Below are 19,292 nucleotides of genomic sequence, written 5' to 3'. Positions count from 1 at the left end.
TTTTCTTGAATGGATGGAGTCTGACTGCGTTTAATCTCATTTTTGGGCAAAGAATAGAAAGACAACAGCAGCTGTCAAGCACTGAAAAAAGGTGAAATATTCGTCTTTTGCAATAAAATGTCAGTGTCTGGTCTGCGCTTCCACAGGCCCCACTGGTTTTGAAACTTATTCCCGTTAACGAAGTAAGGAAGCAAGACGGACAGTTCAACCGGTTTTTCACATGCTAGTAAGGGAAGGATCTCAGAGCAGCCCTTCTGCCCTCAGTCTCAGACCACTTCGAAGAACCATCACCCCACAGCAGCCTTTTATTCTGTTACACAGAGGTTACACAAACACCCATTGTAAACCCCCCCATGGTCACAGAAGGTTAAAAAAAACTCTGTGTGTGTGTGTGTGTGTGGGGAGGGAGTCAGAAACAAAAGAATGCCTTTAATCATATAGTTTGAACTAAGACTTACAAATTTAAGTCTTACAAATTTAAGTGACACAATGACAACATTTAACAATTTTAACCTAACAGTCAGTAGCACTGTACGTGTATGTGTGTCCTCTTTTAGATGTGTTTTAGTTTTTCTGCTTTTAATGACTAATCTTGGTCAAATTTAACGTTTATGGCCATATGAGGGTCATTTGGGCGTTTTTTGTTTTTGTAAAGTAAATTGTCCTGGCTTCTTTGAGAAAACGTCTCTCTGTATATCTGTATATCTTCTGTCCTGTACCTTTAAAGTGATATTTACTTGAAAAGCTGGACTAAGAGCAGCAGTCTGTCCACAACGTGGAAGTCAGAGAGAATGCATGAAGTAGCAAAAAAATGTTGAGTGAAAGCCTGATTCAAGAAAGTGGGGAAATAAATAAGATGCAAAAGTAATTACACAAAAAGAGCTGAAGTATATTTTAAGATGGGAAACAGTAGTAGTGCAGCAGTCAGCGTGATCTATAAGATCTAACATCAGCTAGAAGCAAAACACAAACATGCACTCTTTCAGCATTAATATCCAGTCCAATCCAACTTTATTTCTGGAGCACTTTAAAATCAACTTTGACCAAAGTGCTTTCCAGTAAAAAACAATGAGAAAAGTAAAACTATGACAAAACTATAAATAAAATGTGTTTCCTACCTGAGGTGGCAGAATCTTCCCCACAGACTTTTTCTAAACAAAAAAAGAAAAAAAGAAAGAAAAATACAAGCAACAAGTTGTGAATTTTAAAATCAGCACACCGAAACAAAACAAAACAAGAGAAAATGTGGATGTAGGTTTCAGTACCTGTACACACATCCACACTGACAGACACAATAGCAGCATGGATACACATCACACACACCCACACACAAAGTCTTGATGTTTTGAATGTCTCTGTTCATGGTGTGTGTGTGTGTGTGTGTGTGTGTGTGTGTGTGTGTGTGTGTGTGTGTGTGTGTGTGTGTGTGTGTACTTACTGTACACTTCACAGACTTCAGGTGGTTTTGTTTTATCTTTGGTGAAAAAGAAGAAAAATGTTAGCAGTAAGAACCAGAAGTTCATTTTAGGTTTATTGTAGGAGATCCACATTTTACGGTTCGAGAAAGACCTGCTCCTTTTCTTTCTCTGAATTTCTAAAACGTCTAAGCTCGTTACAACAGTCGGTGTCACAGTGTTGCTTCTCACAAAGACATTCAAGCAGCAAATCTTTAAACTAACCACAGCTGAATGTTAGACAAGTATCAAAATGAGGTGATACCTCGTAGACCCTTGGCTATATTTGTCAAGCACATGAAGTGGTAGAAAGGGACACTGATGTTCTCATCCGTCTCGTTACATGGCGGTTTATAGTCCTGCAGGACAAACAACATGTTTATCAGATATAATCCTTGTTTAACCTGAGCAGGAGTAGAAAAAACAAACAAAACTTGAAGAAGAAGAGATTTTTGTTTCCTTGCCATGTTATTCTCTTCCTTAAAACAGTCCAGTAGAAAACGGGTTTCTCCGGGGGTTTTTTCTTTACAATGTTTTTTTATAGCATGTACAATGGTGTCCTGCAATGAAACAAGGGCACATTTACCAATAAACAAATATAAGTCACTCCAACATAAATTTAAATACATTTTCTAGTTTTTAAACAACGTTTCACAAAGTTACCTTGGGCTTGTTCATTATTTTGACAGGAATATTCTCTGGCAGCTCACTTAATGCTTTTGCCTTCCAAGTACAGAGAGATGGTAAAGAAGCAAAAGACATCATTAGTTATATATTTGTTTATTATTAGTGAGTGATCATCACAACTAAAACTGCAACATGTCCAAAGAGACTCAAATATACAAACACACAAATCTGCTGGGGTTAGAGGCTCCCAGAGGGCTGCAGGTTGTCAAAAGCCTGATCCCAAAACCCAAATCTGATTTACATCATCCTCATATTACCTTTTATCTTAGCAGCCTTGTCATCCAGCATTAGAGATCAGCCTATTAAGAAATTATAATAATTAGGGAAAAGAACATATTTTTTCTTACCAATCCTTCTTTTGTGAAGTAGTTCTGACAGTCTGCTTCTGATGGCTCGATGAGGATTACCTGGTAGACAAAAGGTTGTTTAATTAGACGGACAGAATTACCAGCATATAATGAACATAATTTGTATAATACTATATAAACTACACTAATGCAGATCTAAATTTAAGAAGGACAGTCTACCAAAAAAATTACTAATGAGTACTTTAGGTCTCATAGCTTTTTAATAAAATCCAGAAGTTACAGTAATCAACAAAACATTAAAACTAAAAACATTCGAGCTCCTCTTGAAACTATTAAGGTCGGATCACCAAGAGCACATTTTACATCACTTATATAAAAGCAAATAGACTAAAACTGCAAAGAGAACACTCACACTTAAAAGCAACAGGCAGAGATAACAGCCGTGTGACGTCATGATGCCCTCTGTGATTTTTGCAGGAGAAAGGTATATTATGGACACATAGACACAGAACACAGACACAGAAGATTTAAAAAGATTTAAATAATAAACAATAATAAAACAAAACCGATAAAACTTGTTTCCGTGGCCAGTGCTTTGCAAATGCAAAGTGTTCACATTTTAAACATCATCTTGATGACATGTTAAGGCTTTAGGGTTAGATCAGTGTTGTAACGACTTCCATTTAGAAAGTCGTTGAGAGAAGAAGTAGGATTTGATGTGCCATACGAAGTCCATTATGAAAACTAGTTGTCTTTGAGGATGCTGATTTCATGAAAGTAAAATGTCAGCAGTTAATAGACAAAAGCTCAGATGACACAATCAACAGGCAGGTCAACAATATCTGAGACCTTCTCCCTCTCCCACCATCGCAGGGGGGATCTCCGCTGGTCTTGCACATGATAAATATTGTTTATTAAAAGAAGCTAAAGTTTAGCGCTTTGACCAAGTAGCTACAATAACACTGATATGATCTCTAAATATGTCCCATGATGTTATCAACACAGCTTTTCTCCAAACTGCTTTCTCTTTTTGTGAACAGCAAGTGAGTCTGAGTGCTCTGCAAGAGCATCTTTTAAGTATACACTGTGAAAGCTATGCACTGCAGGCATTTCTTGTTTTAGCACAGACAGCTGACTGTCACACTCTGAGAATGGCTTAAAGGTAAGTGTAGTCAGCTCCACAAATCATGAAAAATAGCATTTACATAAATGTACATGAAGGGCAGAGAAACAATCAGTTCATGTGTATCATTTCACGTTGTATTGGGCTGTAGTATAGGCTGAAACCTGCGGTTAACATCCAAAACTAAATCATATAATCATTTAATCATATAAGACATAAAACACATGTTCAATCTGAATTCATCCAAGGACGAGGGATCAGGAAGGCTGAACAGATGTGAGTATGGATGGTGTACCAGGAAGAGGGGATAAGGCAAAAGAAGGAGTCCAAGTTGAACCGAGGCAAGCAGAAGAAGAAGAAACAGGCGTACAATCCTGAGCCAAAGAGACGATACAGCCAGGACGAGAGAGGGGAGGAGACGCACTTCCCTGAGATTATTCCCAGTGGTCCCCATATTAAAATGTCAGGAGTTCAATAAAAGTTGGAAAAGAAAATGCTGTGTCATGTAAAAATGATAATATTTTGAATTATGTGTAATGAGTATTGAGCAATGTCGCTTTAAAAATGCAATGAACTAACTTGTGCTTATCAGATTTAATTTAGCAAAGAGGATTTTTTTCCAGTGCACTGTTGAACTTCATGCAATTTTTTTTGTATGTGCATTTAGACAAATTCAGCACAGCTGCATGAGCGGCGTTCACACAGAATGAATATTACCTGAATAAAGACTTTTTTTGTGCTTTCTTCTTTGATGCCTTCAAAGTTATTTTGACTTGATTTGTGGGATAGACTCCTGAAAACCAGCAAACTCATTTATGTCCTCTGTAATGGGTGTTTGTTTTTGGTCTACATCTTTTGACTTATCTGTGCTACACTACTAAGTCCTGATGTAATTGTCACGGTTCTGGGTCTGTTGGACCCAGTATTTTGAGTTTATTATGTTTTGGTTTAATTTTGCATCATGGATTGTTTTCTTGTTCTCTTGTTGTGCTGGTGTTGATGATGATGATTATGATTATGTTTATTATTAGAGTTTTATGTTTCTGTTTATCCATGTTTTAGGAATTGTGGTATTGTCATGTATTGTTTGAGTTTCATGTATTATTTTCTGTCCGCCCCTCTGTGTTGAGTCCGTGTCTTTGAGTAGTGTTTCCTGTTTTATTGTGAAAGTCTTTGTCTTATGTTAGTGTGTGCAGCTTTGTTCCCCCTGTCTCGTTAGCCCTGGGGTCCGTTCTTCGTACCTCGCTTACTACATCCAAGATCAAATGACACATCCAAGATCAAATCATCGCGCCAACTTTGAGCTCGCTATTCCGGTTCTCCGAACACACCTGTTGTTGACGATTAGTACAGCTGGATGAAGTAATGTGAGATCACTGGGTGACTTAACAGGGGCTACGCATCGATAGTAGAAACATTGATCGGCAACCCTTTGATTGGTCGGCGAAAATGTCGAAGGAGCGCGCTCAGTATTTTTCGGCAGCAGAGCAAGAACTCTTGATTGAGGGATTTCAGGAGTTTCAGAGTTTAATTAAAACGTAAGGGAACACTGCAAAGGCTGCAAAAGCAAGGAGAGAGGGCTGGCAGAAAGTTGCTGACAAATTAAACTCGCAAGTAATTTAATAATAATAATAATAATGATGGATTGGATTTATATAGCGCTTTTCAAGGCACCCAAAGCGCTTTACAATGCCACTATTCATTCACTCTCACATTCACACACTGGTGGAGGCTACGGTTGTAGCCACAGCTGCCCTGGGGCAGACTGACAGAAGCGAGGCTGCCATATCGCGCCATCGGCCCCTCTGGCCAACACCAGTAGGCGGTAGGGTAAATTTATTATATTATATTACATTATATCATATTATATTATATTATATTATATAATATTATATTACATTATATCCTCTTTCACATTAGAGCCACAACAGGACCCACTAGAACATGGGAACAAGTAAAAGTGAAATATAAGAATATTCTACAGAATGGTAATATTTATCACTTGTATTGCTTTTAGTCTCTTGAAAAGAGACCCTGAAATAATCTGTTTGTTTGTTTATAACAGCAACCAAGAAAAGGGCAGAGCAAAAAAAGACAGGTGGTGGTCCCGCACCCCCTCATCAACAAGTTGGTTAAGTAAATAATACCCTCACGGGAAAATCGATATCTCTCTATGAGCACACTGTCGCGCTGAGCTAAAGGATCCTGTCTATCCCGCAATATACGCTGAATTCTGAAAACTCTCCTTATCAATCTTGCACCTTCCGCAATGGGTTGCTCGCGTACAAACGGACAGGACATGGCTGCGACAGACTTCCCAAATCCACCTTCGCTTTTATAGCCGTGGTCTCTCATCTTGATTACACGAAGTAATTTACTATTACTACTCTAAAATATGAATTACATCTGAAATAATCAAATACATGAAATAGAATGATTAATAGTACATTTCCCTTTTTTTAGGAAATGACCTGTATGTATCTGTATGAAATCAATACAAGAATCAAATACTGCATTATCTTTAGTTACATTGATAATATTTATTTATGGGAAAACAGTGGAAAAATATCGCTGTTGCTTTCGTATAAATGAAGCGGACATACCTGAGTGGCCGCGATCTAATCCTGTTTACATAAAGTAAGCCTGCTCCCAAGCAGGTTTACGCTTACGGATCTGTTGCTATGACAGCAAGTCCCGGATGAGCTTCGGAGAACCGAACGATCCAAGATCACGCGAAATCGTCAACAATCAAATCCAGCTAACTTACTTAGCGAGGTACGAAGAACGGACCCCTGATCTCTCCCAGCTGTGTCTCCCTCCTGTTGCCCATTCCCTCATTACTACCATGTGTGTTCCTGCTTGGTTTCATGGGTTGGTTTCTGTTTTTGTTTCATGCCAGCAACAAAAGCTGTGTTTTTCAGTTACATTTCGTCTCGGAGTCCTGCATTTGGATCCACATTTCCACCTGCCCACACACAGAGCCCTGACAGTAATAAACAGAGGACATCCTGGGCTTTCAGTTGATATCTTTGGCGTTTGGGTGGCTTCTTTCTGCTCTGAAAATGAAGGAAATCACAAAAAGTTAAAGGAGGATTTGATGTGGGAAGATTCTTTTTCCTCAGCTTTCAGGAGGATATTAGATATTATAATTGGAAGAAATCCCAGTTAAAAGACATGAGTTCTCTTTTTAATGTCAGAGCTCAGGATCTTAAAACTGCAGTTAGTCCCACAGACTAATTACAGTACCACATAAATATAGTACACGCCCAGGAAAATGTAGCCACGTGTGCAAAAATATCTGAGACTGCAGAGGCGAAGCAGGAAATAAACGTGAGAGACTTTATCTCCAACTCCAGAAGTGGATCAATGAATTCACCATGCACTTGGACAGTAGGCTGTGAGTATGCAGTGTCCTCAAAGCATATTCCACATGTCTTTTGCAATTTTCCAGCAGGCCCATGATTTAAAACTAACTACATAAACTGATAAGTGACCTCTTTGTTTTTAAAGTGACATGAGGGTACTTCTAAAAGTCTGGCCTACTTAATATTTACTCAGCGTCCTCATCACTCCCACTGCTTACCATGACTACTGAAGAAGCACCTTTTGGTAATATGTGTTTTTAAGTTTTTCATTATATGTTATTAACTTATAGTTGAAGTATATCTGTACACAAAGGCTAAAATTTACAGAAAATATAGACGATATAAAGGGTTGCACAACAGTTAAGGTAAACAAACACAATATATAAATATTAAGACAATCTCAGAAATGTTAGTCTTGACCTCTTCAGAAAATATAGTTTTCACTCAGTCATATAAAGAATCAGTCAGTTTAAAGGTCAGTAAATCTGAGCAGAGACTAATACAATACATGAGTTTCCTGGGGGTGTCAAGACACAGAAAATTATCATTGTTTTGATGATCTGCCGACAGATATTGTGCAGAAGTGAAAACAGTGGCATCTCATCCAGACTAGAGATGGACTGATCCGATATTAGCTATTGGTATCTGTCCGATACTGACCTAAATTACTGGATCAGATATCAGAGAGAAATAAAAAATGTAAACTGATCCATTAAATTTCACAAAAGCACCTCACAAAACTTGCGACATGGCGTAACTCTGCTCATAACCGTAGCACATCGGAGCAGTGTGCTCACGTGATAGAGCGGCTGTGGCATGCAAGACCTGTTGTCTGGTTGAGCATTTGGAGCTTCGCTACCAAACCGGCATTTCATCTCCGAGAAAGTGATTCCAGAGAGACGTGAAGCAAGTGTGTAAGTTCATCTCTGAATGTTTGTAAAGCATTCCCACGTTAAGCTTAACAACCGATATATGGAGCAACTGCCTCTCCCTCCCTCCCTCCCTCTCCTGTTGCTACTTCAATCATGAAACTGATCTGTCATGGTCCTGGGTCATTTTGACCCAGCGTTTGTGTTTCCTTTTGTATCACCTTGTGTTTTGTGTTAATTCTGATTTTGCATGTGTTTTTAGGGTTGGTTTTGGTGTTTAGTGTTTTATCATCCCTACCTGTGTCTTTCCTCTGTGTTAACTGGTATTCATTCCACGTCTCTCTGCCAACATTCTCCGTGCATTTTGCTCCTTCTCCTGTGTGTGTTTGGTTTCAGGTTAGTTCTTTAGTTTTCCCCAGTTTAGGTTTGTTTACTCCCCGCTCTGCTCTTCCTGTTTTTGCCACTTTGTCACTTCTGTAAATAAACACTCACTCGCACCGCAGCCAGTACCTGCATTTTGGATCCTTTTTCTCAATACACCACACGACTGCTGCAACAGCCGTGACATGATCAATGATCAGCTGATCGGCTTTTCTATCGCGAGTCCGTCTCTCTTGTTTGTTTTTGTCTCACTTCGCACCAGAAAGAGGAAACCAGCAGCTGAACAACAGCAGCACGTTTAAGCTTGATAAGCTGTTGTTAGAATTTATTTAATATTACTTTCTACACCAGGATCTTTTTCTACGTAGCTGACAGCTGGTAACTGTGCAGGGGCGGATCTAGCAAAGTTATGCCAGGGGGGCCGATAGGGCATGAACAGGGAAAAGGGGGCACAAAGACATACTTTTCTTTCTTATTCTCATTTAAAATGTCTAGCTTTTAATAAATAATTATCTGAATCTTACAACCAAAGTTTTCATCTGATGTGAAATGTATAAAAGTCCATTATTGTATATAGTAAATATTAAGTCAAATTTATGACCTAGTAAGCTATAGTACTTTTTCCTTGGGGAAGGTACCATCTGTGCAGTCAATTCTGTTGAAGAAAGATGTTGAATCTATTTAATTATTGTAGAAAAATTATTGATTTCTGTGCATTTTTTAATTTATGTTTTACACGTGCATTAAATTAAAGTTGATTACGTCAATTAAGCATTATGAGGTGGAGGGCGGGTGGCGGCTCCCTATACCAGAATAGGGAGGATGGAGCAGGTTTAAGTTTATTAGATTGATCAGTTTTGCTGAACTATGAAATATTTTGGGTGCAGTGTATTTTTTGCATACAGGTATAACAGAATAGCTTTAGTTTTGTTTTGTTTTGTTTTTAAACTTCAGTATGAACTTATACAAAGTGCCGCAAGATATTTAAAAAAACAACAACATTTTATTGATTATAAAAAAGGCTATATTGGATTTATATCGGTATCGGCAGACATCCAAATTTATGATATCGGTTTCGGACATTAAAAAGTGGTATCATGCCATCTCAAAACAGTCCACGCAGGAAGCAACAAAACTTAAAGATTGCCTCCTTACTTCTACTCTTATTCCTAACTTGACATCTGAAATACGTCAGAGCTGACAAGTCTCAGACTTGCAAAGAGTGATGGTTCCTACCGCTCTCCCACAGTGTGGGAGTTTTTCAGATCATGTTCGAACAGTTCAAGCTTTCTAACTGTGGCATTGCCTGTCAGCAGTGCATCTTATGAAAGGCCCTTTTCTGCTGAAAGGATAATCAAAAGTCATTTGCGATGAACAGTGACTGAGGACAGACTATCCAATAAGTCTACACTCCTTCCTTATATGAAAGACAATTAGAATTTAGATTTTAAATGCAAGTCAAAGCCTAAGAGGACTCAAATGTTATTAAAGATTTCAAACAGTAGACTAAACAGAAGCAAGTGCTAAATTGATTTTAGTACGTAATTCAGGAGGATCGACAATCACGGCCTTGTTGGAGTTTAAAACGTGGCAAAAGTGGACAACAATGGACAGCCAATCCAGCCGGCAAGGCTTAAAAGACGTGTAACTAAGTGTTGTCTGCATAAAAATGATGAGAAATTGTCATTAAAAGATTGAAGGATCAAAGCAGAAGGAATAACGTTGACAAAAAAAAGAACGCACCCAGGATTAAACCTTGTGGTCTCATGGTCTCATTGAAGCTTTTGAGCTCAGAATTCTTGCTGGTTTTGAATTTGAATTCAGAGCCAAAGAAACCAGCCAAAGCCTTAAGTTAATTAAGTAAGCAAAACAGTTCATACTGGAGTGCAAAATTAAAACCAATGGAAGATGGACAAGAAAAGTTCAAAGCCATCAGGTGCTCAGTTTAGAAAAAAGAGAAAAGAAGAGGAGGAGAAACGAGCAAGAGATGCAGGTAAGCAGATGTGTGATTGGATAATGGCAGGTCATCCTGAAACAATCAGAATCAGAATACTTTATTAATCCCGAAGGAAATAATGTGGGTTACAGTTGCTCCAAGAAGAAATTCTAAAAATAGTAACAGTAACAGACTAAACTCCAACCAATACATTATGTTACAGATGCTACACATTTAATAAATAGCACTAATATATGCAGATAACTCAACTATAATTATGAAGGATTAACAGAGGGGATTATAAATAAAGATCAAGAAAATTGACAAGAATATTACAGAGTAGAAAAGAGCGTGTGTAAAAAGGATGTAACCATTGCAGTGTTTACAGTGTGTTAGATGGAGGAGCTGTACAGGGAGATGGCCACGGGCAGGAATGACTTCCTGTGTCGTTCAGTGGTGCTTTTTGGTAATCTCTGGCTGTATCCCAATTCAGGGTCTGCAGCCTTAACGGTCCACAAAGACCGCGTACTCAAAGACCGCTAAGGCCGGAAGTGCGAGGCTTGTGAAACGGGACGGTCTAGCCTCCGTTGCGCTCCCCAGGTTGCCTAGCAACCATGATACTAACAGCTGGAAACGTTCATACAGCTTTGTTTGACAGAAATAAAGGAGAAAATCTTTTGTTCGTTTGTTTGTTTGTTTCTACATGAGCTTTGATTTGATATCTGAGGCTGAGACCATGGGACTGTGAAATCATGATTATTGGGCTTCACTTCTGTACTGAACAGTCATTTAAGATTAGCTAGTAAATAACAATTAGCTCATGTTGTTCATGAGACTAAAGTCATCTCACTTTGGTGATGTAAATATAATAAGTTATTATTTCAATCATTATTAGTTATTACAGCAGTGAATGAACAGCAAAGACAGGTTCCATTGACACTGCATATATATGTATTATATATAAGAGACAAATATTGTTCTTTTAATATGTTGGCATTACTAAATTTGTCTCAGCGCTGACTTTAAATATCCATGAAATCATCACATTCTCTGTAAGATTAAGGTCGACTATTGAACGCCGTATATTTTAAAGTAAAGGCTTTAAAACCGAGTTAGTACAAACGTCACTAATGTCACATAACTTTGCCGACATGTGGCCAACAGTAATGTTTTAATGTTCTTCGTTATTAAACATTTGTACATAAATAAGTGACATAATATTCAGCGTTTACTTTAAAAGTTTACTCTTCGGCCGCCCCTCTTCTGCCGTTTTTTTTCGGTAAAATTATCCACACCCACCTATGCATTCTGGGATATGTTGGGCCACGAAGTCTACACCGCCACATCCTTAAAATTCAGGGAAATGAAGGACGCATTTCGAGCAGCGTTTGTATTGGGACAGCCTTCGTCGCGTCGCTGTGACGTAATCGGCCTTAAAATGCGGCTTTTAAGGCTGCAGACCCTGAATTGGGATACAGCCTCAGTGTCTCACTGAAGGCTAGGACCGCCCCTGTGCTCAGTATAATAAGGTGATCCATGTCCCCCTTTCATCAGTGTTAATTAGTTCATGAACAGCTCTAACATTTGTCTCTGTGCTGGTAAATCACTGCTTACAAATTAATGACAGAGTAAATCAAGGCATTCATTATTGGGATCCACAGCACCACGCGCCACTAAATGTTAATGCGTTTGTTTTACTTAGCATCGATGTGTTACTGTGCTGCAAATGTCCTCATTGTCAGGGTTTTGACTAAAGGCTGGTTTTGTTGTTTCTGCACTCCACACATCACGAGCCTGCATCTCTGATGGGGTTGAATGGCACCATAGACGTATCACAACAAGATTTGCTGAACGTGTTTGGCTGGATAAGTAAAAACAACATGATTTTAAACGTATCTAAATCCAAATCTATGTTAATTGGAAGTAGATTACGCTTAGTTAACAGCCCACAACTAAATCTTTCCATAGCTGTTCCATCATTTGGTCAGCAGCATAAGACAGATCTGAACAGACTTCAGTTAGTCGAGAACAAGGCGACCAGATTAGTGTTAAGGTGTTCATACTATACAAATATCAAATAAAATGCATGATAAGCTTTCCTGGCTTCCTGTACAAGCTAAATTATACTATGGCTTAGTTGTATTTTTAAAGAAAGCAATACTGTTAAACACACCACATTTTTTTCTGCTCAGTTGCAGCATCCAGATAAAATACATAATCATACTGATTATTAACAAACCGCAATTTAGTAATTCCTCGAGTTAAAAGCAACTTTTTGAAAAACTCTGTTATATTTAATGCAATTAGAGAATTAGCTTCTATTCATAATTTCAAAAATCACCTAAAAGCCTATTTAGGCAGCTTTTAATTGTTGTAAATATTGTAAGAGGGAGATGTGATTTGTAATAGAAATTTGTGTATTTTTGAGTTATTGATATTTATATGCTCACATTTTCCAAATTGTAAAACCTCACTGTGGATGTAAGAGCCAAATTATGTGGATATTTTGCATCCACTTTATTGCTTAATATTTTATTTGATTGTATTTCATGGCTTGGGCCCCAGGAAGACTGGCAACCACTGTTGTGGAAGCTAATGGGGTTCCTTATAAATAAACAAATGCTGAAAGCTATATATGCAGGTTTTTAGAACAACATCTCCTCCCATCCAGTGACGCCTCTTTAAGGGAAGGCTTTGAATATTTCAGCAAGATAATGCTAGACCACACACACTGCATCTGTTACAGCAGCATGGCATCATAGTAGAAGAACAGCCTGCCTGCAGTCCAGACTTTTTACCACCTCAAAACATTTGAAGCGTCATAAAACCAAAAATGTATAAAAGCAGACCCAGGACTCCTGAGCAGCTAGAATCCTCCAGGACTCTTGTGTCCTAGAGGACAAACATTCATCTCCAGCATCTGTTTTCTCTGTTCCCAGCCTGTTTTTACAAGAGGAGCAGATGTTATACTGTGGTAAATGTGACACTGTCCAAACAATTTTGAGACACGCTGTAGTTATCGATTTCCAAATGAGCTCTTTTTTCTATATAAATAAAATGAGTGAAATGTCTCAGTTTAAACATTTTTTTTTCCTTGTTCTGTTGTGTAAAACAGATCAGTAACTGGCAAAGATCAGTCCCAACTTTGGTTTGAGGGGTTTTAATCGATCATCACATAAACTTTTGTTCTTAAACAAGCAAAGATCAGCTGAAGAATCCTCATTTACACCTACATAAAATTTACTTGGGACAGAATATTAAAATTAAACCTTGTTTCACAACAGCTGTACTTTATTTTGAAATTTCTTACTTGGTTACTGCGTTTACAAACATTTCAGAAGCAATGACTGAAATCTAAAAATCCCTTTTCCTCCCCACCAGCATAGCCTGCAGCTCTACTATATGGTGAATTTTGACCTTTTGCTGATAACTAAAAATGGTCTTCACTCTGCTTTTCTACAGATAATTGGATAAATCTACGCAGAGTAGTCGAGGAGTCTTCCTTCAAATGCTTAGAATCAGAATCAGAATCAGAATCAGAAAGGGTTTTATTGCCAAATGTTGAGCAGGTTTACAACATTAGGAAATTGCTGCGGTGCTTAGTGCAAACATACTGTCATAAATAACGCTTAAATAGACATGAGAAAAAAATAAAATAAAATAAAAAATAAGAATAAGAATTAAAAGTGCTAAGTAGATAGATATATACATGAGTGCAGGTGGTGATCAGTGCCAAACATGGAATGATGCAGTGAACACAGCGTAGGGTCATGTGTTAGTGGTGGGAACAGTCATACGGTTATTGTTCATGTGTCCAACAGCAGAGGGGAAGAAACTGTTCTTATGGCGAGAGGTTCTGGTGCGAATGGACCGGAGCCTCCTGCCTGAGGGGAGCAGGTCAAACAGACTGTGTCCAGGATGAGAAGGGTCAGCTGAGATCCGAGCTGCACGCCCCAGTGTCCTGGAGGTGTACAGGTCCTGCAGAGATGGGAGTCTGCAGCCAATCACCTTCTCAGCAGAGCGCACAACACGCTGCAGTCTCTGTTTGTCCCTGATAGTGGCTCCAGCGTACCACACGGTGATGGAGGAGGTGAGGATGGACTCGATGATTGCAGTGTAGAATTGCAACATCGTCCGTGTTGGCAGGTTGAATTTCTTCAGCTGCCTCAGGAAGTACATCCTCTGCTGGGCTTTCTTAATGACGGAGGTGATGGTGGGCTCCCACTTCAGGTCCTGGGTGATGGTGGTACCCAGGAAGCGGAATGAGTCCACAGAGGTGATGGGGGTGTCAGTCAGGATGATGGGGGGGAGTGGGGCTGTGTGCTTCCTGAAGTCCACAATAATCTCCACTGTCTTCTGGGCATTCAGCACCAGGTTGTTGTTAGCACGTTAATTACAGCAGAGCACTCTGTAAACAGCAGTAGTCAGTTCCTACAAGGCTGCAACAGGAAGAAAAACTGTGTGCTGTGTGACACAGACCGCACCATAACGAAAGGAGGGGGGACGTTACCCTGGACATGCCAGATATCTGTCTAAAGATAATTTCCATTCACAAAGGGAAAAAAATCAGCTGTTAAATAAATATTATTATAAATAATAACGCAATTGTTTGTTCTTGTTATGGAACGGCTGTGTGCAGGCAGGAGAAGGACCGAAAGTGCAGACTCCGGAGACAGAAAGTAACTCAAAACTAGTGATGTGACGTTCTGTATCGAGGCTTCGAAGCTTGTGTCGAGTAATTGAGGGGGCAGGACTGAGGCTCAAAGCCTCAGTGTGTAGCTGTCCATACCTCAACGTTACAAAAGCACAACTACTGTCCACACCCCAACCTCACCTCACCTCACAGTAAATGATCGTTTCCATTTTAAGCATTTCCAAATAATCATTTTCCATACTGCCAGTATAAATATACACAGTATACTGCATCACTACAATATAGATGTTTTACACACTCCTTTTGTTGTTGACATTTACAGGCTGTGTGCAAAAGGCCACACTCTTCAAATTCATGCCAACTAATATTTTTACGTCCAGTAGGTGTCCTACTAGAGCAAATGAAGCTTCAAGAAGCTTTGCGCTGGGATGAACCAATTGGATGAAAAGCTTCAGTGCTTCATGAAGCTTCATCTGCCCATCACTACTCAAAACAGCTTTAATGCTGAACTCAAAAGGGTAACAAAATTAAGAATACAAAATACACCTACGCAGACAGACCACACACAGCAAGATAAGGGTAGATCGCAACAATGACAAACTGAAACACAGGGCTTAAATACATAGAGGGAGCAATCAGGGAATGGACAACAGGAGGGAAACACAGTTGGGGCAAATCAGAACTGACGAGACAAGGAAGCGTAAACTGAACACACTGAGATAAGACAGAGACCTTCAAAGTAAAACAGGAAACACATAACACAGACTGAACAAAGACACAGACTCACATGCAGGCACTACAACAGAGGGAACAGAGACGTGGGACCAGGGCAGACACAGACACTGACTGGACACGGGGATATAGCGGACAGGGGAGACAGCAACTAAGGATTACACAGAGACAAACCATAAGACATGACTCTAACAAAAACCCAAAGACTAGAAATTATAAATAATATAATAAACTCAAAAACCCTGGGTCAACGACCCAGGCATCCTAACAGTTCTGTGTTATTATACCTGTTCTGTGTGCTACACTGTAATCAACCCAATCCTGTTTGGTCACTAAGAATATGTTTTTATTACTGTTCCTAGCAATTTGAGCTCCTGGCCGCAACTCTCATTGCCAAAGGGACTGCAGCTAATGAGTTGATACCGTGCGTTTGACAAACTCCATCACACCCAGTTTTACCACCAATGCTACCAATTTGGCTGATGACCAAGTTTCGGCAACAAGAGAAAAGTACTTTTCCCTGTTCGTATTTAATGTATCACCGAGTGATTGTTAATCATTGTCTTGACATGAGGACTCAGAGCGGCCAGCAAATTCCTCCAGGGAGACCACCGAAACAACAAGAACGTAAAGGACGTGGGAAACTCGCGGGACAAACGTGGCTGAGGTGCCAGGATTTTACTGCTTTAACCGCTTGGACCTGACCCCAGACTGATTGTTCAAACACGGGAAACATGCAGCAGAAGCATGAATGCTGGTGACCAAGTTCACCACGTATGTGCGTCACGTGGGAAGCGATAATCATGCCGGTAGTTACGATACCCACCGATATCCTTTGTACGTGTTTTCTATCATTGATGGTGAACGGCAACGGGATTTACCCCTTCCCCTCCTGCTCCCCTGCTCCTCGCGCTCCCGTGTGTGTGTGTGTGTGTGTGTGTGTCATACATGAGAAACAGCTGACCTTGAACACAGGTATGGTCTGCTGACAGCGCACACATTGTATGTCTGAGTCTCCCCTTTGCGCAAATTCCACATTACTTTGGTCCGTCACCCTGAGCACAAGATAACTTGACAGCACCTCTGTACCACAGCTCAAGCACATTTCTGTCCTCTGTCACCACAGTCCAACTAAGACATGCAAAAGCGATTTCGCAGAAAAGCTAAAGACGGCACATTTCAGCGACACACAGTGAACACACATTTAGAATGCAGAATGCTCTCTGCAGCCTACCTCGCCTTGGAGAGGTGCTGATCCATTCTGGCATCTTTACTTTCACTTTCAGCTTATGTAGTCTTAGATGTCGTCATCCTCCGGAGTTTCCACACTACTACCCGGGGCCTATTTAAATAGACTACCCAATTATGTGTGTATACATTTATTTTTAACAATTAATGGGGATGAGCTTTTGGAAAGTTATGGAACTTCCAAATACTTACTTGGCTCCATCATCTCTATAAGATCACCACCCAAACACTACTAGACATTTTATACAAATCAACTCTTCCAAGTTTGTGTTTTTCCTTCTGACCAGATGCAGCTCTGGATGCAGCTCTTTTTAACGTATCTGTGTTTATCACTGTGTTCATGTGTCCTTGTCACTAAAACAGACTCTGAAGAATGATTTCGCCAAGTCAGAGCAGCTGTGGCAGTTTGTCTTGAAACAACTACTTCAACGTTTCAAACTTCTTTTTGAAATAAAATTACGACTTTAATCTCGAAGTTTTGACTTAATTCTAAAAATTATCCATATTTTTTCTTAATGTGGCCCCAAGACTCCTTTATAGTTATTCTTTATCTCACAGCAATGTGCACTCTTCCCTCCATGGAGGAGCAGCTGACCTAACCCTGCCTCATGTATGGAGGAACATTTGTGCCAGTAAGAAACAAACAAAAAAATCAGAATAAATCTGTAGTTTTTAGTATACTTGCTATCTTATTATATTTTCTATTTGATTCTGTGGAATGAATGATGAGGGAAAGACCTTACGAATGTGTGTCTATGCTAACCCACTAGTTGAAACATACACTGCTCCAAATTTACTGTACAATGCCCATGTGATGATGATGAGAACAATAAAAGCTAAAAATAAATATTTTTAAAAAGTGTCCCTGGTGTTTCCCTGTGATCGTTTGGTGATGTGTTTAAACTACCCCAGACTCCCGTGAGACGTCCCTGCAGGATAATCAGTACTAGGATGGTTGGTTTCTTCCCATTGTTTGCTCCGGCCTCCTTTTGTGACCTCCTTGGTGAGTTTTTTGATGTCTTCTTGAAGTAATTTATGTAGGCTGGCCCACATCCATTTCCATTCACTCCAGATGCGGCTTATTTGGTTATTTGCTCAGCTGCAAGTGAGGGACGGAGGAGTGGGTTCGAAGTTTGGTGTCAGGGCAGGTTGACCCACACACCTGGCCTCCATCCTGTGTCTCCCCCTTCTGAGGTTGTTTCCGAGGCCAGAGAGGAGAGCGGTGTGTGGTTCTGAGCTGGGAGTGCAGCTGGAAAACTGGACCGTAAAATGCGCACAGAATAAAAACGTTTGATTTAAATAAGGGTATCACTGTGTGCCTCGGTCCTTTACCTTCACAATTCACACATATACACACACACACACACACACCACCAGTCAAATGTTTGGACACACCTTCTCTTTTTATGCTTTTTCTTTATTTTTACTACTTTCTACATTGTAGATACTTACTGAAAACATCAAATATATATGGTATGTTTGATAAGTTTGGTTCCACCTGCCGTGTGTGTGTGACGCAGAAAAGGCAAACGGATGACAATGGCTTTTTTAGCCCACTTTATTTATCCTGAGGGAAATTCTTTTATCATGAGCATGCTCACAGCAGCAAGATGAAAAGAAGAAAAAAGAGTGCACAAGAATAGAATAAAATAGAATACAATAAAAATAATAATATACCTATCAATAAAGTGGCATACGTTGTGCAAAATGAATACCAAAAAAACGCAGTACATCTTGTTGTAAATCAGGCGTGAATTGGCAAAACTGAACGGAGATTTCCAAAAATGTGGTTAATGAGCTCATTTCTGATTGATCAGTTTTTTAAAAACGCACTGAAACTGTGTTTTTGTTTTTTGATCTAGAGGGTTAACTACTTTTCCATATAGGACCTGGTATGTTTGTACAGAACTTGTTTGATTTCACAAATGAAATAATAGTTTTAAAATCTGCCGTTTGTATTTACTTGGACGCTCTTGAATAATAAAATTTGCCTGATCTGAAATGTTTAAAAATCAATAGGAATACTTGTTCACAACAGTGAATTAGCTTCTGCCTTCAACTTCAGGTCTTTGTGTTGTGCTGGTAGAGATGGTCTTTCATCTCTAGTTACTATTTAAATCTTTATCAAATGTCATGTGTCTTCTGAGTAATAAACACCTGGTTCTAGTTATAGCAATTCTGGGCTTCTTGTCCAGAGAACAGGTGGGAGCAAGCAGTTTGATCATTTATGATACATTCATGATATTAAGACATCACACACAGACACACACACACCACTGTGGACAGTAAATGTTTTATTTTACACAACACACCAGATCCTTCTGCTGAAGGTCGTCAGAGTCCACATGTTAGATTTAAATTAATTTTAGAAAGAAAACAACATACAGAGAAAAAACAAAAACAAACCTCCAGCAACACAAGAAACTGAGGAAACAACACGAGTAGAGACAGGACCATTTACCAGTTTACACACACACGCACACACACACACACACACTAACCAACAAGACAAGAAAACAGAAGTATTCTGATCCT

General features: G+C 39.4%; 1 protein-coding gene across 1 annotated transcript in view; it reads right to left on the bottom strand.

Annotated features, from left to right (window-relative positions):
* LOC146389253 (uncharacterized) overlaps window positions 1-16,801 on the bottom strand; it is a 28,437-nt gene extending 11,636 nt beyond the window's left edge. The window contains exons 1-8 of the mRNA XM_084926992.1: window positions 16,744-16,801; window positions 2,862-2,911; window positions 2,489-2,548; window positions 2,118-2,177; window positions 1,919-2,014; window positions 1,720-1,813; window positions 1,439-1,474; window positions 1,119-1,151 (exon numbers count right to left, since the gene is read on the bottom strand). Coding sequence (XP_084783118.1) covers window positions 1,119-1,151; window positions 1,439-1,474; window positions 1,720-1,813; window positions 1,919-2,014; window positions 2,118-2,177; window positions 2,489-2,548; window positions 2,862-2,911; window positions 16,744-16,777 — 463 coding nt within the window. The 5' untranslated portion in view covers window positions 16,778-16,801. The remainder of the gene's footprint in view (window positions 1-1,118; window positions 1,152-1,438; window positions 1,475-1,719; window positions 1,814-1,918; window positions 2,015-2,117; window positions 2,178-2,488; window positions 2,549-2,861; window positions 2,912-16,743) is intronic.
* Window positions 16,802-19,292: the final 2,491 nt, after the last annotated feature.

This window comes from Perissodus microlepis, chromosome 4 (assembly GCF_051167445.1).
Source record: "Perissodus microlepis isolate ML-2025 ecotype Zambia chromosome 4, ASM5116744v1, whole genome shotgun sequence".
NCBI classification, from domain to species: Eukaryota; Metazoa; Chordata; class Actinopteri; order Cichliformes; family Cichlidae; genus Perissodus; species Perissodus microlepis.
This window is presented reverse-complemented; position numbering and strand designations above follow the sequence as displayed.